The sequence below is a fragment of the Meles meles genome, chromosome 10 (assembly GCF_922984935.1).
Source record: "Meles meles chromosome 10, mMelMel3.1 paternal haplotype, whole genome shotgun sequence".
Taxonomy (NCBI): Eukaryota; Metazoa; Chordata; class Mammalia; order Carnivora; family Mustelidae; genus Meles; species Meles meles.
The window spans coordinates 93,199,614-93,226,081 of NC_060075.1; the positions used below are offsets into that span (position 1 = coordinate 93,199,614).

Sequence of the window (26,468 nt, forward strand, 5' to 3'; positions counted from 1 at the left end):
AGGGCCAGATGGCTTCCCAGGGGAATTCTACCAAACATTTAAAGGAGAACTCATTCCTATTCTCCTGAAACTGTTCCAAAAAATAGAAATGGAAGGAAAACTTCCAAACTCATTTTATGAGGCCAGCATCACCTTGATCCTAAAACCAGACAAGGATCCCACCAAAAAAGAGAACTACAGACCAATATCCTTGATGAACACAGACGCAAAAATTCTCGCCAAAATACTAGCCAATAGGATTCAACAGTACATTAAAAGGATTATTCACCATGATCAAGTGGGATTTATTCCAGGGCTGCAGGGTTGGTTCAACATCCGCAAATCAATCAATGTGATAGAACACATTAATAAAAGAAAGAACAAGAACCTTATGATACTCTCAATAGATGCTGAAAAAGCATTTGACAAAGTACAGCATCCCTTCCTGATCAAAACTCTTTAAAGTGTGGGGATAGAGGGCACATACCTCAATATTATCAAAGCCATCTATGAAAAACCCACCGCAAATATCATTCTCAATGGAGAAAAACTGAAAGCTTTTCCGCTAAGGTCAGGAACAAGGCAGGGATGTCCATTATCACCACTGCTATTCAAAATAGTACTAGAAGTCCTAGCGTCATCAATCAGACAACAAAAAGAAATTAAAGGCATTCAAATTGGCAAAGAAGAAGTCAAACTATCACTCTTTGCAGATGATATGATACTATATGTGGAAAACCCAAAAGACTCCACTCCAAAACTGCTAGAACTTGTACAGGAATTCAGTCAAGTGTCAGGATATAAAATCAATGCACAGAAATCAGTTGTATTTCTGTACACCAACAACAAGACAGAAGAAAGAGAAATTAAGGAGTCAATCCCATTTACAATTGCACCCAAAACTATAAGATACCTAGGAATAAACCTAACCAAAGAGGCTAAGAATCTATACACAGAAAATTATAAAGTACTCATGAAAGAAATTGAGGAAGACACAAAGAAATGGAAAAATGTTCCATGCTCCTGGATTGGAAGAATAAATATTGTGAAAATGTCCATGCTACCTAAAGCAATCTACACATTTAATGCAATCCCTATCAAAATACCATCCATTTTTTTCAAAGAAATGGAACAAATAATCCTCAAATTTATATGGAACCAGAAAAGACCTCGAATAGCCAAAGGAATATTGAAAAAGAAAGCCAAAGTTGGTGGCAGCACAATTCCGGACTTCAAGCTCTATTACAAAGTTGTCATCATCAAGACTACATGGTACTGGCACAAAAACAGACACATAGATCAGTGGAACAGAATAGAGAGCCCAGAAATAGACCCTCAACTCTATGGTCAACTAATCTTCAACAAAGCAGGAAAGAATGTCCAATGGAAAAAAGACAGCCTCTTCAATAAATGGTGTTGGGAAAATTGGACAGCCACATGAAGAAAAATGAAATTGGACCACTTCCTTACACCACACACGAAAATAGACTCCAAATGGATGAAGGACCTCAATGTGAGAAAGGAATCCATCCAAATCCTTGAGGAGAATGCAGGCAACAACCTCTTCGACCTCAGCCGTAGCAACATCTTCCTAGGAACAACGGCAAAGGCAAGGGAAGCAAGGGCAAAATTGAACTATTGGGATTTCATCAAGATCAAAAGCTTTTGCACAGCAAAGGAAACAGTTAACAAAACCAAAAGACAACTGACAGAATGGGAGAAGATATTTGCAAACGACATATCAGATAAAGGTCTAGTATCCAAAATCTATAAGGAACTTAGCAAACTCAACACCCAAAGAACAAACAAGCCAATCAAGGAATGGGCAGAGGACATGAACAGACATTTCTGCAAAGAAGACATCCAGATGGCCAACAGACACATGAAAAAGTGCTCCACGTCACTCGGCATCAGGGAAATACAAATCAAAACCACAATGAGATACCACCTCACACCAGTCAGAATGGCTAAAATTAACAAGTCAGGAAATGACACATGCTGGCGAGGATGCGGAGAAAGGGGAACCCTCCTCCACTGTTGGTGGGAATGCAAGCTGGTGCAACCACTCTGGAAAACAGCATGGAGGTTCCTCAAAATGTTGAAAATAGAACTACCCTATGACCCAGCAATTGTACTACTGGGTATTTACCCTAAAGATACAGACGTAGTGATCCGAAGGGGCACGTGTACCTGAATGTTTATAGCAGCAATGTCTACAATAGCCAAACTATGGAAAGAACCTAGATGTCCATCAACAGATGAATGGATAAAGAAGAAGTGGTATATATACACAATGGAATACTATGCAGCCATCAAAAGAAATGAAATCTTGCCATTTGCCACGACGTGGATGGAACTAGAGGGTATCATGCTTAGTGAAATAAGTCAATCGGAGAAAGACAACTATCATATGATCTCCCTGATATGAGGACATGGAGAAGCAACATGGGGGGGTAGGGGGATAGGAGAAGAATAAATGAAACAAGATGTGATTGGGAGGGAGACAAACCATAAATGACTCTTAATCTCACAAAACAAACTGGGGTTTTCTGGGGGGAGGTGGGATAGGGAGATGGGGAGGGGGCTATGGACATTGGGGAGGTGAGGTGAACCATAAGAGACTATGGACTCTGTAAAACAACCTGAGGGTTTTGAAGGGTCAGGGGTGGGAGGTTGGGGGAACAGGTGGTGGGTAATAGGGAGGGCACGTTTTGCATGGAGCACTGGGTGTTGTGCAAAAACAATGAATACTGTTATGCTGAAAAAAATAAATAAAATGGGAAAAAAAAAGAAATATAGAAACAATCTACAGACAGAAAGACTTCAAAGGCAACATGATGTCAATAAAAACCTATCTCTCAATAATCACTCTCAATGTGAATGGCCTAAATGCGCCCATAAAACGACACAGGGTTGCAGATTGGATAAAATGACAGGACCCATCCATATGTTGTCTACAAGAGACCCATTTTGAACCTAAGGATACACCCAGACTGAAAGTGAAGGGATGGAGAAGCATCTTTCATGCCAATGGGCCTCAAAAGAAGGCCGGAGTAGCGATTCTCATATCAGATAAATTAGATTTTAAACTAAAGACTGTAGTCTGAGATACAGAAGGACACTACATAATTCTTAAAGGGACTATCCGCCAAGATGATCTAACAATTGTGAATATCTATGCTCCCAATATGGGAGCAGCCAATTACATAAGAAAACTATTAATCAAGATAAAGAGTCATATTGATATGAATACAATAATAGTAGGAGATCTTAATACGCCTCTCTCAGAAATAGACAGATCATCAAAGCAGAAAATTAATAAAGAAATAAGAGCATTGAATGAAACATTGGACCAGATGGACCTCATCGACGTATACAGAACATTCCACCTTAAAACAACAGAATACTCATTCTTCTCAAGTGCACACGGAACCTTCTCCAGAATACACCAGCTGTCTCTACACCTTAAAGAACTGAAGAATCAACAACAAATCAAACCAACTCCACATGCAAGAAGGGAAATAATCAAGATTAGAGCAGAGATCAATGAGGTAGAAACGAGAGATACAGTAGAACGTATCAATGAAACTAGAAGATGGTTTTTTGAAAGAATCAATAAGATCAATAAACCATTGGCCACACTAATCCAAAAGAAAAGAGAGAAAGCCCAAATTAATAAAATTATGAATGAAAAGGGAGAGATCACAACTAACACCAAGGAAATAGAAACAATCATCCGAAATTATTACCAACAGTTATATGCCAATAAGCTAAGCAACGTAGATGAAATGGATGCATTCCTGGAAAACTACAAACTCCCAAAATTGAACCAGGAAGAAATTGACAACCTGAATAGACCGATATCTAGTAATGAGATTGAAGCAGTGATCAAAAACCTCCCAAAAAACAAGAGCCAAGGACCTGACGGATTCCCTGGGGAATTCTACCAAACTTTCAAAGAAGAAATAACACCAATTCTCCTGAAGCTGTTCCAAAAAATTGAAGTAGAAGGACAACTTCCAGACACTTTTTATGAAGCCAGCATTACCCTGATCCCCAAACCAGGCAAATACCCTACCAAAAAGGAGAATTTCAGACCAATATCACTGATGAATATGGATGCTAAGATTCTCAACAAGATCCTAGCAAACAGGATCCAGCAGCACATTCAAAAGATTATCCACCATGACCAGGTGGGATTCATCCCCGAGTTGCAAGGCTGGTTCAACATTTGCAAATCAATCAATGTGATAGAACAAATCAATAAGAGGAGAAGAACCACATGGTCCTCTCAATTGATGCAGAAAAAGCATTTGACAAAATCCAGCATCCATTCCTGATGAAAACGCTTCAAAGTATAGGGATAGAGGGAATATTCCTGAACTTCATAAAATCTATCTATGAAAGACCCACAGCAAATATCATCCTCAATGGGAAAAAGCTTGTAGCCTCTCCGTTGAGATCAGGAACATGACAAGGATGCCCACTCTCACCACTCTTGTTCAACATAGTATTAGAAGTTCTAGCAACGGCAATCAGACAACAAAGAGAAATAAAAGGTATCCAAATTGGCAAGGAAGAAGTCAAACTCTCTCTCTTCACAGATGACATGATTCTTTATATGGAAAACCCCAAAGACTCCACCCCCAAACTACTAGAACTCATACAGCAATTCAGTAACGTGGCAGGATACAAAGTCAATGTACAGAAATCAGTGGCTTTCCTATACACTAAAATGAAAGTACAGAAAGGAAAATTAGAGAATCGATTCCATTTTCTATAGCCCCAAGAACCATAAGATACCTGGGAATAAACCTAACCAAAGAGGGAAAGGACCTGTACTCGAGGAACTACAGAACACTCATGAAAGAAATTGAAGAAGACACAAAAAGATGGAAGACTGTTCCATGCTCTTGGATTGGAAGAATAAACATTGTTAAAATGTCTATACTGCCTAGAGCAATCTATACTTTTAATGCCATTCCAATCAAAATTCCACCGGTAGTTTTCAAAGAGCTGGAGCAAATAATCCTAAAATTTGTATGGAATCAGAAGAGACCCCGAATTGCTAAGGACATGTTGAAAAACAAAAACAAAACTGGCGGCATCACGTTACCCGATTTCAAGCTTTACTACAAAGCTGTGATCACCAAGACAGCGTGGTACTGGCATAAAAACAGACACATAGACCAGTGGAATAGAGTGGAGAGCCCAGATATGGACCCTCAACTCTATAGTGAAATAATCTTCGACAAAACAGGAAAAAATATTCAATGGAAAAAAGACAGTCTCTTCAATAAATGGTGCTGGGAAAACTGGACAGCGATATGTAGAAGAATGAAACTTGACCATTCTCTTACACCGTACACAAAGATAAACTCGAAATGGATAAAAGACCTCAACATGAGACAGGAATCTATCAGAATCCTAGAGGAGAACATAGGCAGTAACCTCTTCGATATCAGCCACAGCAACTTCTTTCAAGATATGTCTCCAAAGGCCAAGGAAACAAAAGCAAAAATGAACTTTTGGGACTTCATCAAGATCAAAAGTTTCTGCACAGCAAAGGAAACAGTCAACAAAACAAAAGGCAACCCACAGAATGGGAGAAGATATTTGCAAATGACAGTACAGACAAAAGGTTGATATCCAGGATCTATAAAGAACTTCTCAAACTCAACACACACAAAACAGATAATCATATCGAAAAATGGGCAGAAGATATGAACAGACACTTCTCCAATGAAGACATACAAATGGCTATCAGACACATGAAAAAAATGTTCATCATCACTAGCCATCAGGGAGATTCAAATTAAAACCACATGGAGATACCACCTGTCACCAGTTAGAATGGCCAAAATTAGCAAGACAGGAAACAACGTGTGTTGGAGAGGATGTGGAGAAAGGGGAACCCTCTTCCACTGTTGGTGGGAATGCAAGTTAGTGCAGCCACTTTGGAGAACAGTGTGGAGACTCCTGAAGAAATTAAGAATAGAGCTTCCTTATGACCCTGCAATTGCACTGCTGGGTTTTTACCCCAAAAATACAGATGTAGTGAAAAGAAGGGCCATCTGTACCCCAATGTTTATTGCAGCAATGGCTACGGTCGCCAAACTGTGGAAAGAACCAAGATGCCCTTCAACGGATGAATGGATAAGGAAGATGTGGTACATATACACAATTGAGTATTATGCCTCCATCAGAAAGGATGAATACCCAACTTTTGTAGCAACATGGACGGGACTGGAAGAAATTATGCTGAGCGAAATAAGTCAAGCAGAGAGAGTCAAGTATCATATGGTCTCACTTATTTGTGGAGCATAACAAATAACATGGAGGACATGGAGAGATGGAGAGGAGAGGGAGTTGAGGGAAACTGGAAGGGGAGATGAACCATGAGAGTCTATGGACTCTGAAAAACAACCAGAGGGTTTTGAAGGGGCGGGGGGCGGTGGAGGTTGAGGAACTAGGTGGTGGGTAATAGGGAGGGCACGTACTGCATGGAGCACTGGGTGTGATGCCAAAATGATGAACATTGTTATGCTGTAAATAAACAAATAAACGAATTAAAAAAATAATCCGTGAAAAATGTTCGAGACAGATACTCTGAGAAGCTTAATCTCTCTCTTCATTCACTTCTTTCTTGAAAGAGTTCATTGTTCTCTGACTCCATATTTCATTCAGGGGGTCTTCTTACCTTTCTTCTGTAGATGTGTTAGGAGACAGGAGAGGTCTTGTTGAGATCTAGGCCCTCAGATTCATTCTCCTGGAACCCACTCCAGTCAAGAATCATGAAGGGCAGGGTATGGAACACAAAGATTCTCAGGTTGACCTTGAGAAGCTTCTGACACTGCTGGGTCAGGTATTCTTTCTGCTTCCATAACATCCTGCCCTTGATAGCACCCCCTGATTCTTAGAAGGAGAAACAGAGAATGAAGCTGTTGTCATGATCTCAGGGAACCAGAGGTAAACTGTATGCATGGTGACTCTGTGGTCAGATATCCAATTACCACAAGTATCAAGTTTTTCTGAAGTAAAGAACTTTCCTCTGCATTTGAAAGGGGACTCTAAGGGGATGGGTGAGGAGGTTTTGTAATTTCCCACATTACTTGTGTGTATCACTATGTTGAAAACTGGAGATCATCCAGCTACTGAGTACAGAAAATTATTCCCAACCATAATTTTTAATCTTAGTAATTTGTGAAAGACCTTCACCATCTTTCCTTTACACATAATAGGAGCATGTGTTATGCTTTTTAATCATCTGATCTGTATTCAGGATTTTTATTTTCCTTGCAGAATCCTGGAGAATAAGTTCTTACAGGTGTTTCCACCATGTTAGAGGTACCTGATGTACTCCGGATATGTTCCAATGGAGGAGTTCTCCTTTTGTCCTAGTATTGACCCTGAATGTGGAGTGAAGTGTTGCTTCTACCCCTATGGTACACGATTTATACCTTGGTGTCTTCTATGACCAGGATACCTGACATTTACTTAGGGATATAACAATCAGTGGGTTCCTTCAATATGGCCATAGGATGGTAATAAAAGCATGGAATTTTTATGTTTCACAGATCCAAAAAACTGTAATGCTCATGAATAAAATTGGAAAGTAATAATAAGAAATACTTGCATAGTCTTTATACACATTTACTGTCTTCATTTTGAATCATTTAGGTACTAGAAATGTGTCTCTACCGTGCATTATCAGACAAATCAGTTTTCCTTGGTACCATTCACTATGTATTTTCCTGGTTCCCTTACAGCCTAATTTAGTGGGATAATTTAGTGGGATTTCCTTGTATTGTCCTGCAAACTGCTTACATTTGTACCATAATTGTCAAACTCATATGGGCTCACCCGTGTGAACAGAATCCATGAAGTTTTCCTGCTAACCTCAGGAAATACAACAGAGAGACTCAGGCTGGGCCCCCAGCTGTGCAGCCTCTGTGGTTGCCCATATTGAGAAGGATGTGGTTGAGTAGGGCCTGAAGATGGTTCTTGTGCAGTTTCTCTTGTCAACTCTGATGCTGTGGGTCCTAATCCAGCTGCCACAGAAGTACATGGCCCCATCTTGTTTCCTTAGAAAATTTATTTTCAAGGTTGAAGTGGAAGTTTGTTGTTTCACACTTAAGTGACCCTAGGTAACATGTGTCGAGAAAAATGTGAGATATCCTATCCCTGATCTTGCTTCAGTCAGTACCAATATATGACTTCTCTGTTAATGTCCTCGGTGGTAACCTTGCAAGATATGCGGGCACACTCATCTCTTGCTCTGGAGATTGATATTGTGGGTTGCTCCAACTTCACCTGCCCAAAGCCAACTGCAAGCAAAGAGAAATTCCCAAGAAAAAAATTATATGGAAAAAAAGCAACAATAAATAATTTCCTGAGTTTCTTCTGTAGACTGAAGTTCCTGGAGGACAAGTCATAGGCTTGGGAGACAAGAAAATGAATGATTTCAGCTGTGGCATCTCATTGGCTGGGCTGCCTCCCCTGTGACAAGGTAAGAAGTGAGGTTTCTGTTACAGAACTCCACAGGTCAGGGGCTGAAGAGTGGGGCTGCTTCAAGTTTCTCAGAAAAGTGGTGGCTTAGATATTTCTCTGAGTTGTTCCTGATCTGTCCCAGATGTGAGCAGGTCTGGGGCTTCCTGTGCCCCGTGTAAGTGGGCTCCCAATCTGGAAAGCAATTCCTGGTAAATGGATCTTTTGGGGTGTGGCAGGATTGATTCTCAGACCCATTCAACCATCCCCCTGGAATCTCATACTGCAGAAAACTTGCTCATAAACATGACGACAGGCATTTTATATTGAAAAGTCAATTGATGGTTTGTTAGCATTTTACTTATTCTCTGAAGACAGCTAATCCCTCAGGTCCTGCATTTGTGTTGTAACACATTGGAATGATTTGTGTCACTCAATGTTCAATATTAATCTGCCCCTGATGTCGGGGACAATGTAGTTTTCCTTGTATTGTCCTGCAGTGAAGAAGTGGTTTAGTTCAATAATCAAGAGAAGCCAATTGATCTGCGTCACTCCCTTTCTCTGCCACCTTACCCTGTACCAGCTGTGTGACCTGGATGAGTCACTGACCCTTTAGTACTTCAGTTATCTCAGGAGTAGGACGTGCTTCCTAACACTGCAAGAGAACATTTAGGTGATCTGGGTTACAGGGGTAACATGTGCTGAAATGTGAGAACACATAGAAAGAACTCGGACACACCCATCCATACCCAGCCCCCCACACACTCTCCGTCCACACACATGCAGGTAGGCTTTTCTGCTCTTGGCAGGTTCTCTCTCATATTTCACAGGAAGAATTAACAGTGACCCAATATGGTGGCCCCTCTAACCACCTCAATGAATTCTGAGCTCTGTTGTGATGACATCATACTGGCACCAACCTCCCCACACCTCCCAGCAAAAGGGCCTTGTTCCAATTCTAATCCGCTGGACCTCTAGTGGTCACTTAAGGAATTGCATTAGAGCCCTTAAACCTTTTGGTGAATTCCAGTTCAGAAGGCATGAACAGAATACCTTTGGCTAAACATTAAGCCTAAATTCATTAAGCTCTAATTTTTTTTAGTTTTAAAATGGACCAATAATTATTAAGTTACAGAAGGATTTTTTTTTACATGCAATAATAATGGCACACAATCAATCGCTGTCTCAGCATGAGCTTTACCCACATACTGCCTCTCCGGATGCTGAGATGATGGACAATGGTACAGCCTGTGTGCTGTCAGCCCCTACAGAAGACTTTCACTCCAAGAACACTTTGAAAGTACAGCTCTTGAGGTCAGCTGGAAATATGTGCGAGTATAATCCAGGATGGCTTCCTGGAAAGCTCTAGAAGTGTTTCAGACCAGGGGAGACTGATGCTGGGACCCTAGCTAGGGGGCTGGTTGTGGTTGTAACTGTAGGGAAGGATGTGGGTGGTACAGACCCAAGAAGATCTTCTGTTGGCTGTCTCCACAGTTCTAAGGTGGTGAGTACCATCGGCACGGTAGCAAATGACAACATCCTGTTTTTCTATGAAATTTATGTCAGGGGTTGAAGTAAAAATTTGAGAAACCTTTCTCTTCAACATTGCTCTTCCCACCTACATGACTTTGAGTTGGGATTTTTATTGACCTTTCGAAAATCCGATGCTCCAAAGACTGATTGTGGTTTTGCCCCTACCAGTGAATGACTACCATTTCAAAAATCTTCCTGGATTTCTTGCAATATATGTCAATATTATTCTTTACTTAAAATAATTTTTTCTTTACTTTTGTGAAATGGATATGTGGAAATGTTCCATCTTTGATGGAACTGTAAATAAAAGAAGAGCATTTCCAAATGAACTTCCTTTGAAAATATTTTATTTATTTATTTGAGAGAGAGACACAGACAGAGAGTACGAGAAGGGGGGAAATGGCGAAGCATATTCCCTGCTGAGTGGAACCCAACACAGGGCTCAATTCTAGGACCCTGGGATCATGACCTGAGACGAAGGATGACACTTAACCAACTAAGCCACCCAGGCTCCCCAAACTTCTAATAATTATAAGAAACATTACAGATTTGCTTTGCCCCCTCATCTAGATGGAAATGGTCCAGGAGTGTGACTCAGGAGCCCAGAAGAAGAAAGTGAATGCTTAGAGTCATGACACCCCATCTGCCAGGCTGTGTCCTACAGAAGCAGGCAGGACAGTGGGGACCTGGTGGCTGGATGCCTCCTGCCTTAGTGTCAGGATGGCATGGCCTGAAATGGGGATGAAAAAAGTGGTTGATGAGTTCGATTTCTGGCCCTTTAGTGCTGGCTGTACACTTGTAGGGAATGAGGGCACTGTGTTTTGTAGGCTTCTTGCTGCTGTGCCCATCTCAAAATAAGACTGGTGGTATCTGGAGGACTGTTGGCATAAATGTGAAGGGAATGAAAGAATCTTGATTTCTGTGGAAATGAGATTTTTTTCTACTTGCCAGGAGCTATTTTATGAACATACTTTCTCAATATAATATTTTGCAATATTGCATCTTTATTAAACACTAACTTTCAGAAGAGGAAATATGTAGGGCACCTGGATGGCTGAGTTGGTAAGTGTCTGACTCTTGATTTTAGCTCAGATTCAAAGTCTTAAGATTGAGCTGCAGGTTGGGATTGTGCTGAGTGTGGAGCATGCTTAAGATTCTCTCTCCCTCTGCTTTTCCTCACCCCTCTAAAAACGAGCTAATGCTTAGCGAGCATTTTTTATTCTTGATGTTTTATTCTAGATGTCCTTTACCTTTTCCATCCTCATAGCAATTACATGATATGGATGCTTGTATTTTTCACTCCCTAAAACAGGACAGCGAGGGTGAGAGGAGTGACAACTGAATCAAGGGAATTCACAAAGCTGCTAAGTAGGACACGTGGATAAATATCATCCTTGAAGAAATGGAGAAAAGACAAAGATGAAGATAAAAATTCCCTTGAGCATTTCACCAGGAGTGGAAACTCTCTCCATTATGGTCTCTGGATTTCTCGATTTCTTCTTCGCAGATGCATGGACATAAATATTACTGTGTGGGCTACAGATTCCTTGATGAGTCACAGGTGCAATATACACAGGGTTTTGCATTCTTCTTCTTTCAGTTCACGTCATATTCTGAGCAACTCACCACGTCAATAAAGCATTTTTTCATGTCACTTAGGAGCTGCCTGAATCTGTGCAAATTTCTTAATCTCTTTCTGCCTCAAAAATCCTCATCTGAATGAGGTAGAAACGAGAGATACAGTAGAACGTATCAATGAAACTAGAAGCTGATTTTTTGAAAGAATCAATAAGATCGATAAACCATTGGCCACACTAATCCAAAAGAAAAGAGAGAAAGCCCAAATTAATAAAATTATGAATGAAAATGGAGAGATCACAACTAACACCAAGGAAATAGAAACAATCATCCGAAATTATTACCAACAGTTATATGCCAATAAGCTAAGCAACCTAGATGAAATGGATGCATTCCTGGAAAGCTACAAACTCCCAAAATTGAACCAGGAAGAAATTGACAACCTGAATAGACCAATATCTAGCAATGAGATTGAAGCAGTGATCAAAAACCTCCCAAAAAACAAGAGCCCAGGACGTGACGGATTCCCTGGGGAATTCTACCAAACTTTCAAAGAAGAAATAACACCAATTCTCCTGAAGCTTTTCCAAAAAATTGAAGCAGAAGGAAAACTTCCAGACTCTTTTTATGAAGCCAGCATTACCCTGATCCCCAAACCAGGCAAAGACCTTACCAAAAAAGAGAATTTCAGACCAATATCACTGATGAATATGGATGCAAAGATTCTCAACAAGATCCTAGCAAACAGGATCCAGCAGCACATTAAAAAGATTATCCACCATGACCAGGTGGGATTCATCCCTGGGTTGCAAGGTTGGTTCAACATTCGCAAATCAATCAGTGTGATAGAACACATCAATAAGAGAAGAGAGAAGAACCACATGGTCCTCTCAATTGATGCAGAAAAAGCATTTGACAAAATCCAGCATCCGTTCCTGATGAAAACGCTTCAAAGTATAGGGATAGAGGGAACATTCCTGAACTTCATAAAATCTATCTATGAAAGACCCACAGCAAATATCATCCTCAATGGGAAAAAGCTTGCAGCCTTCCCGTTGAGATCAGGAACACGACAAGGATGCCCACTCTCACCACTCTTGTTCAACATAGTATTAGAAGTTCTAGCAACGGCAATCAGACAACAAAGAGAAATAAAAGGTATCCAAATTGGCAAGGAAGAAGTCAAACTCTCTCTCTTCGCAGATGACATGATTCTTTATATGGAAAACCCCAAAGACTCCACCCCCAAACTACTAGAACTCATACAGCAATTCAGTAACGTGGCAGGATACAAAGTCAATGTACAGAAATCAGTGGCTTTTTTATACACCAACAATGAAAATACAGAAAGGGAAATTAGAGAATCGATTCCATTTACTATAGCACCAAGAACCATAAGATACCTGGGCATAAACCTAACCAAAGAAGTAAAGGACCTATACTCGAGGAACTACAGAACACTCATGAAAGAAATTGAAGAAGACACAAAAAGATGGAAGACTGTTCCATGCTCTTGGATTGGAAGAATAAACATTGTTAAAATGTCTATACTGCCTAGAGCAATCTATACTTTTAATGCCATTCAGATCAAAATTCCACCGATATTTTTCAAAGAGCTGGAGCAAATAATCCTAAAATTTGTATGGAGCCAGAAGAGACCCCGCATTGCTAAGGAAATGTTGAAAAACAAAAACAAAACTGGCGGCATCACGTTACCCGAATTCAAGCTTTACTACAAAGCTGTGATCACCAAGACAGCGTGGTACTGCCATAAAAACAGACACATAGACCAGTGGAACAGAGTGGAGAGCCCAGATATGGACCCTCAACTCTATGGTCAAATAATCTTCGACAAAACAGGAAAAAATATTCAATGGAAAAAAGACAGTCTCTTCAATAAATGGTGCTGGGAAAACTGGACAGTGATATGTAGAAGAATGAAACTCGACCATTCTCTTACACCGTACACAAAGATAAACTCGAAATGGATAAAAGACCTCAATGTGAGACAGGAATCTATCAGAATCCTAGAGGAGAACGTAGGCAGTAACCTCTTCGATATCAGCCACAGCAACTTTTTTCAAGATATGTCTCCAAAGGCCAAGGAAACAAAAGCAAAAATGAACTTTTGGGACTTCCTCAAGATCAAAAGCTTCTGCAAAGCAAAGGAAACAGTCAACAAAACAAAGAGGCAACCCACGGAATGGGAGAAGATATTTGCAAATGACAGTACAGACAAAAGGTTGATATCCAGGATCTATAAAGAACTTCTCAAACTCAACACACACAAAACAGATAATCATATCAAAAAATGGGCAGAAGATATGAACAGACACTTCTCCAACAAAGACATACAAATGGCTATCAGACACATGAAAAAATGTTCATCATCACTAGCCATCAGGGAGATTCAAATTAAAACCACATTGAGATACCACCTGACACCAGTTAGAATGGCCAAAATTAGCAAGACAGGAAACAACGTGTGTTGGAGAGGATGTGGAGAAAGAGGAACCCTCTTACACTGTTGGTGGGGATGCAAGTTAGTGCAGCCACTTTGGAGAACAGTGTGGAGATTCCTGAAGAAATTAAAAATAGAGCTTCCCTATGACCCTGCAATTGCACTGCTTGGTATTTACCCCAAAGATACAGATGTAGTGAAAAGAAGGGCCATTTGTACCCCAATGTTTATTGCAGCAATGGCTACGGTCGCCAAACTGTGGAAAGAACCAAGATGCCCTTCAACGGATGAATGGATAAGGAAGATGTGGTCCATATACACAATGGAGTATTATGCCTCCATCAGAAAGGACGAATACCCAACTTTTGTAGCAACATGGACGGGACTGGAAGAAATTATGCTGAGCGGAATAAGTCAAGCAGAGAGAGTCAAGTATCATATGGTCTCACTTATTTGTGGAGCATAACAAATAACATGGAGGACATGGGGAGATGGAGAGGAGAGGGAGTTGAGGGAAACTGGAAGGGGAGATGAACCATGAGAGACTATGGACTCTGAAAAACAGCTAGAGGGTTATGAAGGGGCGGCGGGGGAGTGGGGGGGTTGGGAGGTTGAGGGACCAGGTGGTGGGTAATGAGGAGGGCACGTACTGCATGGAGCACTGGGTGTGATGCCAAAACAATGAACACTGTTATGCTGTAAATAAACAAATAAAAAAAAAATCCTCATCTGAAAATAGTTGCAATAACAATCCTATCACAGAAGATAGTGTACAATAAATAACTGAGAGCCTTTCAGTCTAATAACTGCTAGTCCAGGTTCTGAAAACATTAAACTTTTGATAATAATTACATATGTTTTCTACTACTATCATTTCACAAATTCAATATCCTCATACTGTCAACCGTTATTATTTACACCAAAATTTCATGTGAAAAATCTTTGGTGACCGCTCTGGAGTACTATCCTTGAAAATCAGTCACATATTATTAGTATTTTGTTTATGCATTTATTTTTCCATATTCCTGTTTTCTTCTATCTTTTCTTCAGCAAAACTTTTTACCTTGCCTTTTATGATTTCCATCTGGTTTTCTCTAAATATTTGCATGACTTAAAACTTGAAACAGTTCTGCCTAAAACTTGTGTGTGGTTCTGTCACACACCATGTGGAGTTGATGTGAACTCTGGCTTGAGTCCTGCCTGAGGAGAAAAGAGATGAAAAACCAGGATGGCTGAGTTTTCCTCCTGAGGCAGCTCTTCTATTTTCCCCCCTTTCCAATAAATACCATTTCTGAAGTGATCCATACGGGGTAGTTGAATGTTGTGGAGGTGGAGGACGGCAGACCAGAAGGTCAATGGCCTACAACTAAGAGGACTGACTCTTCCTAAGCAGGAAGCTTCATCCTGGGAATGAAAAGGACTAGGAGACAGAAAGAAGGCACCCATGGTCACTCTGGAGAAAGGTTCCCTGGTCCCACATGGCTGCTAGGCATTTCCCTACAGTCCCTGGTCTGTGTTTGTGTTTATGTCTGTGTGCATCTGTGTGTGTGCATGGATGAGTGTGCATATGCACTTGCATCGCTTTCTGTCCTGCGTGTTTGTGCATATGAGTGTCTCTGTGCATGTGTTGTATGAAGGGGTAGCAGTTGTGTGAATGTGTCTAATTGGGGGAGCCCACACTTTCTACCTAACTGTAGCTTAAGGAAGGCTAAGAAACAGTCTGACATTTTTCCTTCCTAGAGTGGGAACAAATTCATTCTTTCACTCAGATTCATAAGGTGTGGTGTTTCCTGGACATAGACGAGGGTTTCAGATGCTCGGAGCCGAGAAGGGAGATAAATGGTCATCTCAGACACATTCATGGAAAAATGTGTTTTCTCGCCTTGAATTATTTCAAACATGGAAGTAAACGAAAGCAAAATTTATCTTTTATTTATTATTTTAAACACTTTCAAAAATAGAGATTTTATTTTCTTTATTTTTCATAACTAATAGCTTTACCCAATATTGAAGGCATTTTCTACATGGTAGGTGAACACATTGCTCTGTTATCTCATTAATCTTCACAAAGCCTACTAAGTGGGTGATTTTATTATTGGCTTCATATTTCATATAAGAAAATGGAGGCTTTGGACACACCAGTTATTATTATTATTTTTTTTGATTTTTCATCTTTCCTTTTTTTTTTTTTTAAATAAACATACAATGTATTTTTATCCCTAGGGATACAGGTCTGTGAATCACCAGGTTTACACACTTCACAGTACCCATGCTAGCACATACCCTCCCCAATTTCCATAACCCCATCCTCCTCTCCCAACCCCTCCTACCGCCAGCAACCCCCAGTTTGTTGAGTGAGATTAAGAGTCATTTATGGTTTGTCTCCCTCCCAATCCCATCTTGTTTCTTTTATTCTTCTCCTATCCCCGTAACCCCCCATGTTGCATCTCCACGTCCTCATATCAGGGAGATCATATGATAGTTGTCTTTCTCCAATTGACTTATTTCACTAAGCACGATACCCTCTAGTTCCATTCACATCGTTGCAAATGGCAAGATTTCATTTCTTTTGATGGCTGCATAGTATTCCATTGTGTATATATACCACCTCTTCTTTATCCATTCATCTGTTGATGGACATCTAGGTTCTTTCCATAGTTTGGCTATTGTAGACATTGCTGCTATAAACATTTGGGTGCACGTGCCCCTTCGGATCACTACGTTTGTATCTTTAGGGTAAATACCCAGTAGTGCAATTGCTGGGTCATAGGGTAGTTCTATTTTCAACTTTTTGAGGAAACTCCATGCTGTTTTCCAGAGTGGTTGCACCAGCTTGCATTCCCACCAACAGTGTAGGAGTGTTCCCCTTTCTCTGCATCCTCGCCAGCATCTGTCATTTCCTGACTTGTTAATTTTAGCCATTCTGACTTGTACCACAGGATCTATGTTTAGAACCCGCAATCTTAAATAAGATATTTTATTTCTGGGCACCTGGGTGGCTCAGTCGGTTAAAGCCTCTGCCTTTGGCTCAGGTCGTAATCCCAGGGTCCTGGGATCGAGCACTGCATTGGGCTCTCTGCTCAGCAGTGAGCCTCTTTCCTCCTCTCTCTCTCTGCCTGCCTCTCTGCCTAAATGTGATCTCTGTCTGTCAAATATATATATATATAAATAAAATCTGTAAAAAAAAGATATTTTATTTCTTCCGTATGTACTTTTAATATATAATATAATATATACCACTATGTAATAAGAATATATATGTATGTGTACATAAGTATGTATGTGTTTTCAGAGGGGTCTATATATTTCTCTCAAAGTACCAGAATGCGTTCTTAGGATTCATTACAGGAAATACTCTCAATGCGCTTCCTCAGTAATGCTTCCTGGGATTCAAATTCACAGATTAATTCAGCAAGTGTGTATGGAGGCTGCACTAGAGACAAGGCTTGTGCAGACCCTGAGAAGGGTCTGAGAAGGTCACAGACACAGAGAAAATGTCCTACTTGGGAGCACTTGTATCCCAGGAGCACTGGTCTTCATCTTCCTTCATTTGGCACCACACCTGGTCCTCATACTCATGTCTATGACCTCAGTCATGTGCCCTCTCTCCATTTTAAGCCCCTTCTCATGCAGCCTGAACCACTGATATTCCCTGGAAATCTCAGGAAAGGAACTGATATGTCCTGACTCTCAGGCAGAAGCTCTCCACAGGAGGGAATCACGTCAATGAGAAGTTGCAGCAGGAAGGCTGGCATCCTGAAGGCACAGCTGGTGTCTGTCTGCTCATTTCCCCTTGATTCTAGGACTGAGGTACCTGTCAGGGAGCACAGGGTGGGGGCTGAGGCTGAGGCTGGGACTGGGGCAGAGGTTGTCCTGTGGAAATGATGAGAGTCCAGAACTGAAGAGAGGTTCCTGGGGCTGAATGTCGGGCTCCTCTAATACTTTGTATCTTGCACGTGGCTTCATCTACTGTGTTCTCTGGACTGTATAAAAAGAATTTCAGTAGGGGGGACAGGATGTCTCAGTGCTGTCTATTTCTTGTTCTCATCATATTGGCTCTAAACATGTGTTTTAAGAGACCAAATACATCTGACACATCAGATACCCAAAGATTGATTTTTTTTTTGGTACCAATAAATCACTTTTTTTTTGATAAGTACAGCATTGAGTAATTATCCTTTTTTTCTACTGTGGATATAGATATAGATATTTCTGGTTGTATCATTTAGGCTACTAACTGGAAAGAGAGAGAGCGAGACAGAGATATAGACACAGATATGTAGATAGAGATAGATATGGAGACAGACACTGACAGATATGTAGACGCAGGTATAACTAGTATAGATAGAAATATTGCAAATGAGTGTCAAGGAAGACTTTCCCAAATTAATTGTCCCAATTATTTCATGGTAAGGAGTAGAGACAGATGTGAAATTTAAAACTGATGTCTGATGATAATACCAAGTCCTCCTCTAGGCTGTATGCTTAGTTCTTGGATTTCTCATCTCTTAATCTCAAAGCAGTTACTGGGGAGGGAGCATCTCTTCCACAGAAGACAACTAGAGAAACTCCAGCTGATCTCCTCTGACTCCACAGTCCGAGACCCATGGGGTCTATGCAAACGCTGACTTTTGTTGTTGTTGCTCTTTTACTGTATTGCTCATGATGGACAGATTTCCTCAAGGCTTTAAATTATAAAATTTGGTTCCTAGATTCAAACAATAGTATGCTCATTCATTCTTTGACAATACTTTTTTGTAAATTAGTTTATTTTTAGAGTCAGAAAGCCTTTTTATTTTTAAACGCTGTATCTTGTCTACATAACTCATGTAGTTACTACCTTCTGAACAGTCTCTTAGCACAGAGGTTTCCTTTTTTAAGTAAACAAAAAAGGCCACATCCTTTGCAGAATAATTAGAAAAAGTCACTCTCGCTCCCGGTTGACACAGCCCTGCTCAGGGTATAGAGGAGGGTGGGCATGGGATGGGTTTTGGGGCCCAGGGTGCTCCCTCCTTTAGGCATATATGAGCAGGGCACACTGGTAACACCGAACAGAGGCTGCAGCTCCGGGTTCCTTACAGGGGAAGGAAGTGTCATTATTGTTGATAAGATATACAAATCATTTCTTCCTCATTCTGATTTTGGAGGGAGGTTCTAACCTTACCAATTGAAAATAGTGTCCTCTGGTTTGGAACAGCTTCTTTCAAATTAGGACAATCTCCTTGGGCACATTCTTCATCGTCTCTGTTTCTCTGTTTGTCTCCTGCTCATTCTCATGTTGACATCACTATGCATGCGGAGAGAGTTTGTTCTTCTGGTCTTCCTCCCACCCTCTTCCAGCCCTTTGCCCAGCTGGTCTTTAGGACTGGTCGCTTCATCAGAACCTTCTTGTCAATAACCGGCCCTGAACCCACCACCACTGATTCACACCATGCCATGGGATGTAAAGTTTCCACCCTGCAGATTCTGTTCTTGTCGAAGCATCAATTCTTTCTGCCATGATATAAGTGTATTTGCAGGATTTTCATGGTGATCACATGATTTCCTCCACAAACTGAACATCAAGCATATTGGCTAGCAGCTAAATGGATGGAATTCCACTTTGTTCATTGCCAGAACCTGGAGAATGAGCTTTTCACAATTACTGAAAATCTCTGAACAGCTTACTTCTCTCTGAGATAACCACACCATTTCAACATAATAGTCTATAACTAGGAATGCAAGTCAATGGGAAATTATGTCAAACCAGACATTTAGGACAAAGTTAGTGACATCTGTGGGGGGTACATTGATATCCATCAGACTCCCTTTCTTCTTTCCTCAAATACTGAGGCTTTACATAACAAGAAGTATATAAACTGCTTAATACAATGCCTACCTACTACATAAGGAATTTTCAGTAAAAAATAGCTATTAACATCCTATCAGAATATTATGTTTATTAAATTTCATAAAGAACTTAGCTCTTTTTCTTTGAATGAACAAAGAAAAGAATCAAAGAAATCTATTGACCTACGGATTACAAATACTGATTCTACCACTTCCAGAATAAAACTAGATTTTCGGTAACTGTTTGGTAACTTCTATTTAAAAGTAAAAAACAGAAACCAAAGGGACAGAACTCACAGTAGATAGGAATGATCAGTTTGTGATCAGACATTTAAATGTTAACTCATACATGACATAAAGGTAGATGAAGGAAGGACAGAAATGATACATACATTATAACCAATATGAGAAGCAGAATTTTCGTTGACATTATGAAAGTGGCAGGCATTTCTCTACTTTCTTTTTGTAAGAGTTAGGATTGGTTCAGTACTGTACACTTGTTTATTGTATTAAAGAACATCAAGAACACTGAACTGAATTCATTGTAACACTCGTTCATAAAGCCCTGTAATCATTTATTGACACAGAGATAGAGATCTCTTTATTTTCTTTGCTACTTAGGTGATGATGACTTTCCTAATAACTTGACAAATCCCTAAGAATCCCTCATTTAAGTGAAGAACAAAAGCATTAAAAATAATCTATACGTTCCTCTCTATTAAGCTAGTGAACTAGAAAAGCACAACATTTAATGATAATTTTTCAATACTTGTCCAGTTTCCCAGGGCCCATCCTCTTCTGTTAAAGATGGGACTTTGGTGACTTTGTAGAAGGTGAAATGAAAGGAACTAGATAAAATCTCCCAACTCTGCAATTTGTTTTCCTTATTTGGGGGCAAATATTACCCACATACTTGACGACTACTTGATTTTTATTCTTTTGCTCCTCCACGTGGACAGTGGATCTCTCCTTACGTTGCCCTGGGCATTACAAGGTGGACCTTCAGGGACTGCACAGATGGGTTTCCTTATCCTCTGGTTGCTGTTTGTTACCAGTCAGTGGAAGCATCAGCAAGAGACTGGGAAGTGGAAGAGAGTGAGGTCTGGGCTCCCTCCCTGAAGGGGGCCTGCATTCTCAGAGGGGCCAACATATAGTGCCAACTCCCGCCATACCCAGAGGTTCATGCTCAGGAACAAGAGGTGCATGTGGGAGAAGTCATTCCCTTTTATACCAACTAACCCACTGGAGGGACTTGTTTCTTTTTCCCAGGGTCCACTGGCTTGGAAATCTAGTGTCCACGAAGAAATGCTTTTTTCAGATGACATGGGGATGGTTTTTTTATCTTCAGGTTCCATTGGCCAACTTTCCATTTGAAAATGGGAAAAAGATTCCCATGACTGTTTCTACAAAGATCAAGGACCCTGGGACACAGAGCAATGGGTGGTTGGGTTGGGAGGGGGGGAAGTGGAGCATTAATCCTGAGGAGGAAACGAGAAATTTCACAGTATCCATTCTTTGTGCCCCTCAGCACCCATACTATTAATTTGCCTGGGGAGAAATCCATGCCCCCACAGCAGAAGAAACACGGGGTCATACTTGAAAGCGTATCTTTCTCTCCATATCCAGATGAACACATGAGGCTGATTTTCTAGCAACCTTCTATGAAAGGCTTTCAGGCAATAAAAGTGGGAAACAACTGTGTTGAATAAAGCTATGGTTGTGTACTATTCTGCTTGAGAGGGTCTCATTCTCTCATCAGCAAGTAGACAAAAGGGATTTTTAAAAAAATGAGGAAATGAAAATGCAGTGTTGGAAGACTCAGAATTGGTGTCACTGTTTATACCTGGCATCTGTTCTGCAGAGGGGGAAAGAAACACTCAGGCCACGAAGGTACACTGAGCTCCACCAACATGAACCTTGTCTCTAACTTGGCACATGGAGCCAGTACAAATCAGCAGAAAAAAAAGATTTTGTTTTGTAAATGAAGCAAAGTTTGATGGAGAAGAGGGGGAAAATAGTGATTAAGACAGAGGCTATTCCAAATATTTCTAACCATCAGAAATCACATGGTACGTCTAAGTGCTCAATAACATGGAAGAACTGTAATGTTAAGTAAATGTGAATACTGTTTTTCAGTAACTTTCTTAAAAAAATCAAAAGCCATACAGGTTTTTCTATGAATCAATAAGGGTATGAGTGTCATGGTAAAAACTCTCCTGTTCCCAATGTTTAGAAGTGACGTCTCCAAGTTGTGCCCTTTCCTCTACCCAAAACTGTGTTCCTGAACCCCTTCTAGGGAGTGGAACATAAAGAACATCCAACACAAAACAGTCAACATAGATCCCCAGGTGTGCCCAGAAATTTTCAGAATTGTGATTTTTAGAAGATGACTCTGATGTAACAGACAAGAATTTTTCCACAGTACTAATGTGTGTGATCAGTTGGTAATGGATAATAGAATTATGGAAACTATGATTTTCTGGGGCGCCTGGGTGGGTCAGTGGGTTAAAGCCTCTGCCTTCAGCTCAGGTCATGATCCCAGGGTCCTGGGATCTGTCCCCGCATCAGGCTCTCTGCTCACCAGAGAGCCTGCTTCTCTTCCTCTCTGCCTGCCTCTCGGCGTCCTTGTGATCTCTGTCAAATAAATAAATAATATAAAGAAGAAAAAGAATAAAACAAAGAAACTATGATTTTATGAGATGTTCTTAGACATTATTCAGCATTAATTTCATAATATAATGCTGCATCTATTAGTCAAATCATGTGTCTCAGCCATCTCAAAAATGAAATAAATGAGTTGAGATCAAATCATCAGGATATTTCAAGCATCCCTCTATGCAAAATCCCCCACCCATGAGGTAATGTGAATCCCTCTCTAATAGTCAAAATGACAGTCCTAGTTCAGCAAACATCAATGGCGTCACCACCATACTTGGTCTTGTACATTCTAATAATGTCCACATTATTATAATATAATATAATTATATAATATAATATAATATAATATAATATAATAATTCTCCACAAGGAGAAGGGCAGCTAGAGGAAATGACTCCAAATATGACTTGTTTTTCCCTCCACATAGGGGTTGTTTGCTCCATGCACAGGGCCACTCTCTTTTTAGGTTGTAACTCAAAGACACTATGGACCTATGTTGAAAACTCAGATTTACATTGACCTGGGATGACTTCTCTGATAGTGTCTTCATATTTAGCTAATTTCTCTCTAATACTCAGGTCTCAGAATCACTTCCCTATGGTGTCAGGCACTGAGAGGAAAGGGTTCAGTGCTAGGATATGGGGAAGGCAAATGAAGGAATATCCCCAAAACAGAGCAAAAGTAAGTTTCTGTCCCTCCCTCTCCTCCACCTCCTGTACATGTTGGAGGTCTTCGTCTTGACCCAGGCTTCATTAGAGGAAAGGGGCAATAGCCTTTTTCACAAACAGGCACATTTTAAATATAAATCTCCTAGTGCAAAAACTCAGGGAGACAGATGAGGAGTCAATGAATCTGAGGGACTAATTACCTACAAGTGTTTTGGGCTTTCCTTTCAGCAATCATGTTTACCAGTGCTATTAAGTTGTACATAAAATTTGAATCTTCAGTTGAAATGGAAGGCATTTAATTCAGCTTAGACTTCCTCAGAGAGCTTTTTCTTTTCCCCCACATATGACAGCAGGTGTTTTCCTGTTTGGTACTGGAGGATCAGTAATAGAGTTTTTCTTTTCTTTTTTTCCCTCAAGAAGTTGATAAATTTTATAAAAATTTAGTAAACATCGTGATATCTTATTGGTATAATTTTGCTTTATTACAGAGGATCAACCCCATTACTGTGGTAGTTAAACTACCTCCCTGTAGAGATGACAGAACAGAAGTCCAAGGAATAGGCCCCCCAAATTCCATATGGAGCAACATTCAAGGAGAATTGGAAGTGAGGGCCCTGGGTCTCATCCAGGCTCTTGCATCAACCTGCCTGAGGATCATGTCCACCCACATGAGTTGAGCACCAGGTACGCCAGTGCATGAGGGTGCTGAGAAGTTAGTTCTACCAACTGTTTTCTGTGCTTTGCTCTTGAGTTTCTACTGCAAAGTAATAAGCCGTGGGCAGGACAGCAGTTTGAAAACTGGAATCAAGAATCGACTTCCTGTTTCAGTTTTCAATCATTTTATGGTAAGTCTCTATCTGAAATGATTTGCACAATATTTTACTCCCACATTCTTCCTTGGTGATGGCCGGAATCTTTAATCGCCAGCCTGTCACAACTCCGTTCAGTACAAATAAAGATAGTCACAATATGAGACTCATTTTCTAAGGTTGCATTTTAAAAAAAGTTAATGAAACAAATAAGTTCTAGGATTATTATTATTATTATTATTATTTTTGCTGTGAGATATCCAAACCAGGATTTCACCAGTTCTAAATTGAGAGTAGTAGCATTCATCTCAAGGGCGACTTCATTACTTCAACATGTAATTAACATGGAAATTATTAAGAAGGTATTTCATGTATTTTTTTTAATAGTTCCAGAACATGGCTTGTATGTTCCACAAGCAGCCCATCTCAGGTTGAACTAGCTATGTTTCAAGTTTTCAGGAGCCACATGTGGCTAGCGGCTAGTGGCCACTCCATTGGGCCGCACAGATTCTGCTCCAAATGCTTCAGAAACGCTGCGCTAGACGACCTTCAGAGCAGTCCCTCCAGACTGGACAGCTACTTGGTTTTGCATGCCAGGGGCCCCTTAGCTTCCAGGGTTCTGTGCAGTGGACCAGTGCAGAGGGGAAGGGGCATTAGCGAGAGTCGGAGTGCTGAGAGCTGACTCCAGGACAATGCCAGAAACCCAGAATCATTGGAATGTGCCAGGTCTTCAGTGCCCTGGGAGACAGAGACCTTTTTGCTCAGGGATCTGGTCAGAGCACAAGGCTGTGGTATTCCCAGGCAGCGCAGTAGTATACGCCCTCGTCGCTTTTCTCCAGTTTCAGCACCGACAGTGTACAGCTGGAGCGATCCTTGCCCTTCTTGGCATTGACTTTTTCCGCTTTCATGGGAAAATCCCATTGCACACTGGAACTGAACATGTCTAGATAAAGGAGCCTCTTGGGTGCCGTATCCTCCTGGTGGCGGTACCAGTGGATGTACATGACCGAGCTGTCCAGTTGGCAATCCAGAGTAGTTGAACTGCCCACTTGTGCCACCAACAAAGCAGTCTGACTCACCTTGAGCCATGCTCCACCGCCTGCCGAGGGGAGAGGGGAACAGCTGTGAGAGAGTGATGGCCAGGAACCTCAGGGTGTCCCCTAACTCTGCACCAGGGAAGAGTCAGGACTTACCGGGAAACAGGAGAGCACACAGGATGGCAAGGGGACCCAGCATGGTTCTGTCTCCCACCTGGTGGAAAGAAACCCTGGGAGACCTCCTGGCTGCACCTTCTGGGAAGAGACTACCTGGGTGTGTTGCAGAGGGCAGGTGAAGACCTGAGTGTCTGTTTCCCAGAGGCACCTGCAGTTACTAGTGAGAAAGAGGCTGGGAGGAGAGAGGGAGGGGCCAGAGGGCTGGGGCAGGTCTGACCACAAGGCAGGAGGGAACATCAACGGTTAGGCGGATGAGAATCACTGAGGACTGTTGGTGCAAGGAGAGCACCGGTGGTATAACAGCAATCCTTGACTGGACCTGAGCACCACACTAACTGGTTTCTGCTTCTCATTTGACCGAATCCGGAAAGTCACCCTTGAGATGAATGCTACTACCCTCAATTTAGAAATAGGGAACTCCTGGGTGGTATTTTGAGTAACTCTTCCAAGGCTGCATGCCTACAGGGAATTAGGTGGGGATGTGAGCCAGGTCTGGCTGGAGACACATCTCAAGCCTCCTTTGGCCACTCAGTACTGACAAAGCAATGGGTATGCAGGCTGCACTGGAGACAGGGGTAAGCACAGGGTAGAGATCCCTGCTGAAAAAGCAACAGGTCGCCTGAGCTAGCCCTGGAGCATTTCTCCCAGAGGTCTCCTCAGAAGATAAATGCCCTAACGTGACATGACAGCTCTGCAGTCTTCGGCTAGCTAGTCGTCTCCTTTTCCTCATTGGTCAAAATGACCTTATTAGGTTGCATGCAGAGCGAGCAGGGAATGGGAGTAAAGCATGTGGCCTGTCCCAGATGCATAGAAAAAGCTCGAGAAATGTTGGGGATTGGTGTTTCATCTGAAACTGGATTGGTTGCAGTAGATGATTTCTGGGGTCCTCATAGTGTAGAATTTCAGGAAATATAATAGTCCTATAAAACCAGGTTGTGTGTGTGTGTGTGTGTGTGTGTTTGTGTGTGGTCAAAGGAAGAAACCTGCATTGGGCCAGGGGGCAGAGGAGACCAGGGGGCAGGACCTGTCAGATCCAGTGTGAGATCCTCAGAAATGGTAAAGGCAGGGCCTCGGGAAGGGTCAGCTGAGAAAGGCATCGGCATCTGAAATGAAGTTTCCAGAGGTAAAGGTAGTAAAGTAAGTACAAGTTTCCTTGCCTGTTATCTAAAGTAGAGGAGGACCTCCTGGGTCTAGTTATGGTAATTAGCTGTGCTAATGATAGCCTGTTTGGCTGGAAGGAGAAGGCAGCAAG

At 41.3% G+C, this 26,468-nt stretch overlaps 1 gene segment (V, D, J or C); it reads right to left on the bottom strand.

The window, feature by feature from the left end:
* LOC123952184 overlaps positions 1-25,348 on the bottom strand; it is a 60,991-nt gene extending 35,643 nt beyond the window's left edge. Inside the window, 2 exon segments of the C gene segment in view lie at positions 24,790-25,101; positions 25,196-25,348. Of these exon segments, the coding sequence occupies positions 24,790-25,101; positions 25,196-25,238 (355 nt within the window).
* Between the last annotated feature and the right edge of the window lie 1,120 nt (positions 25,349-26,468).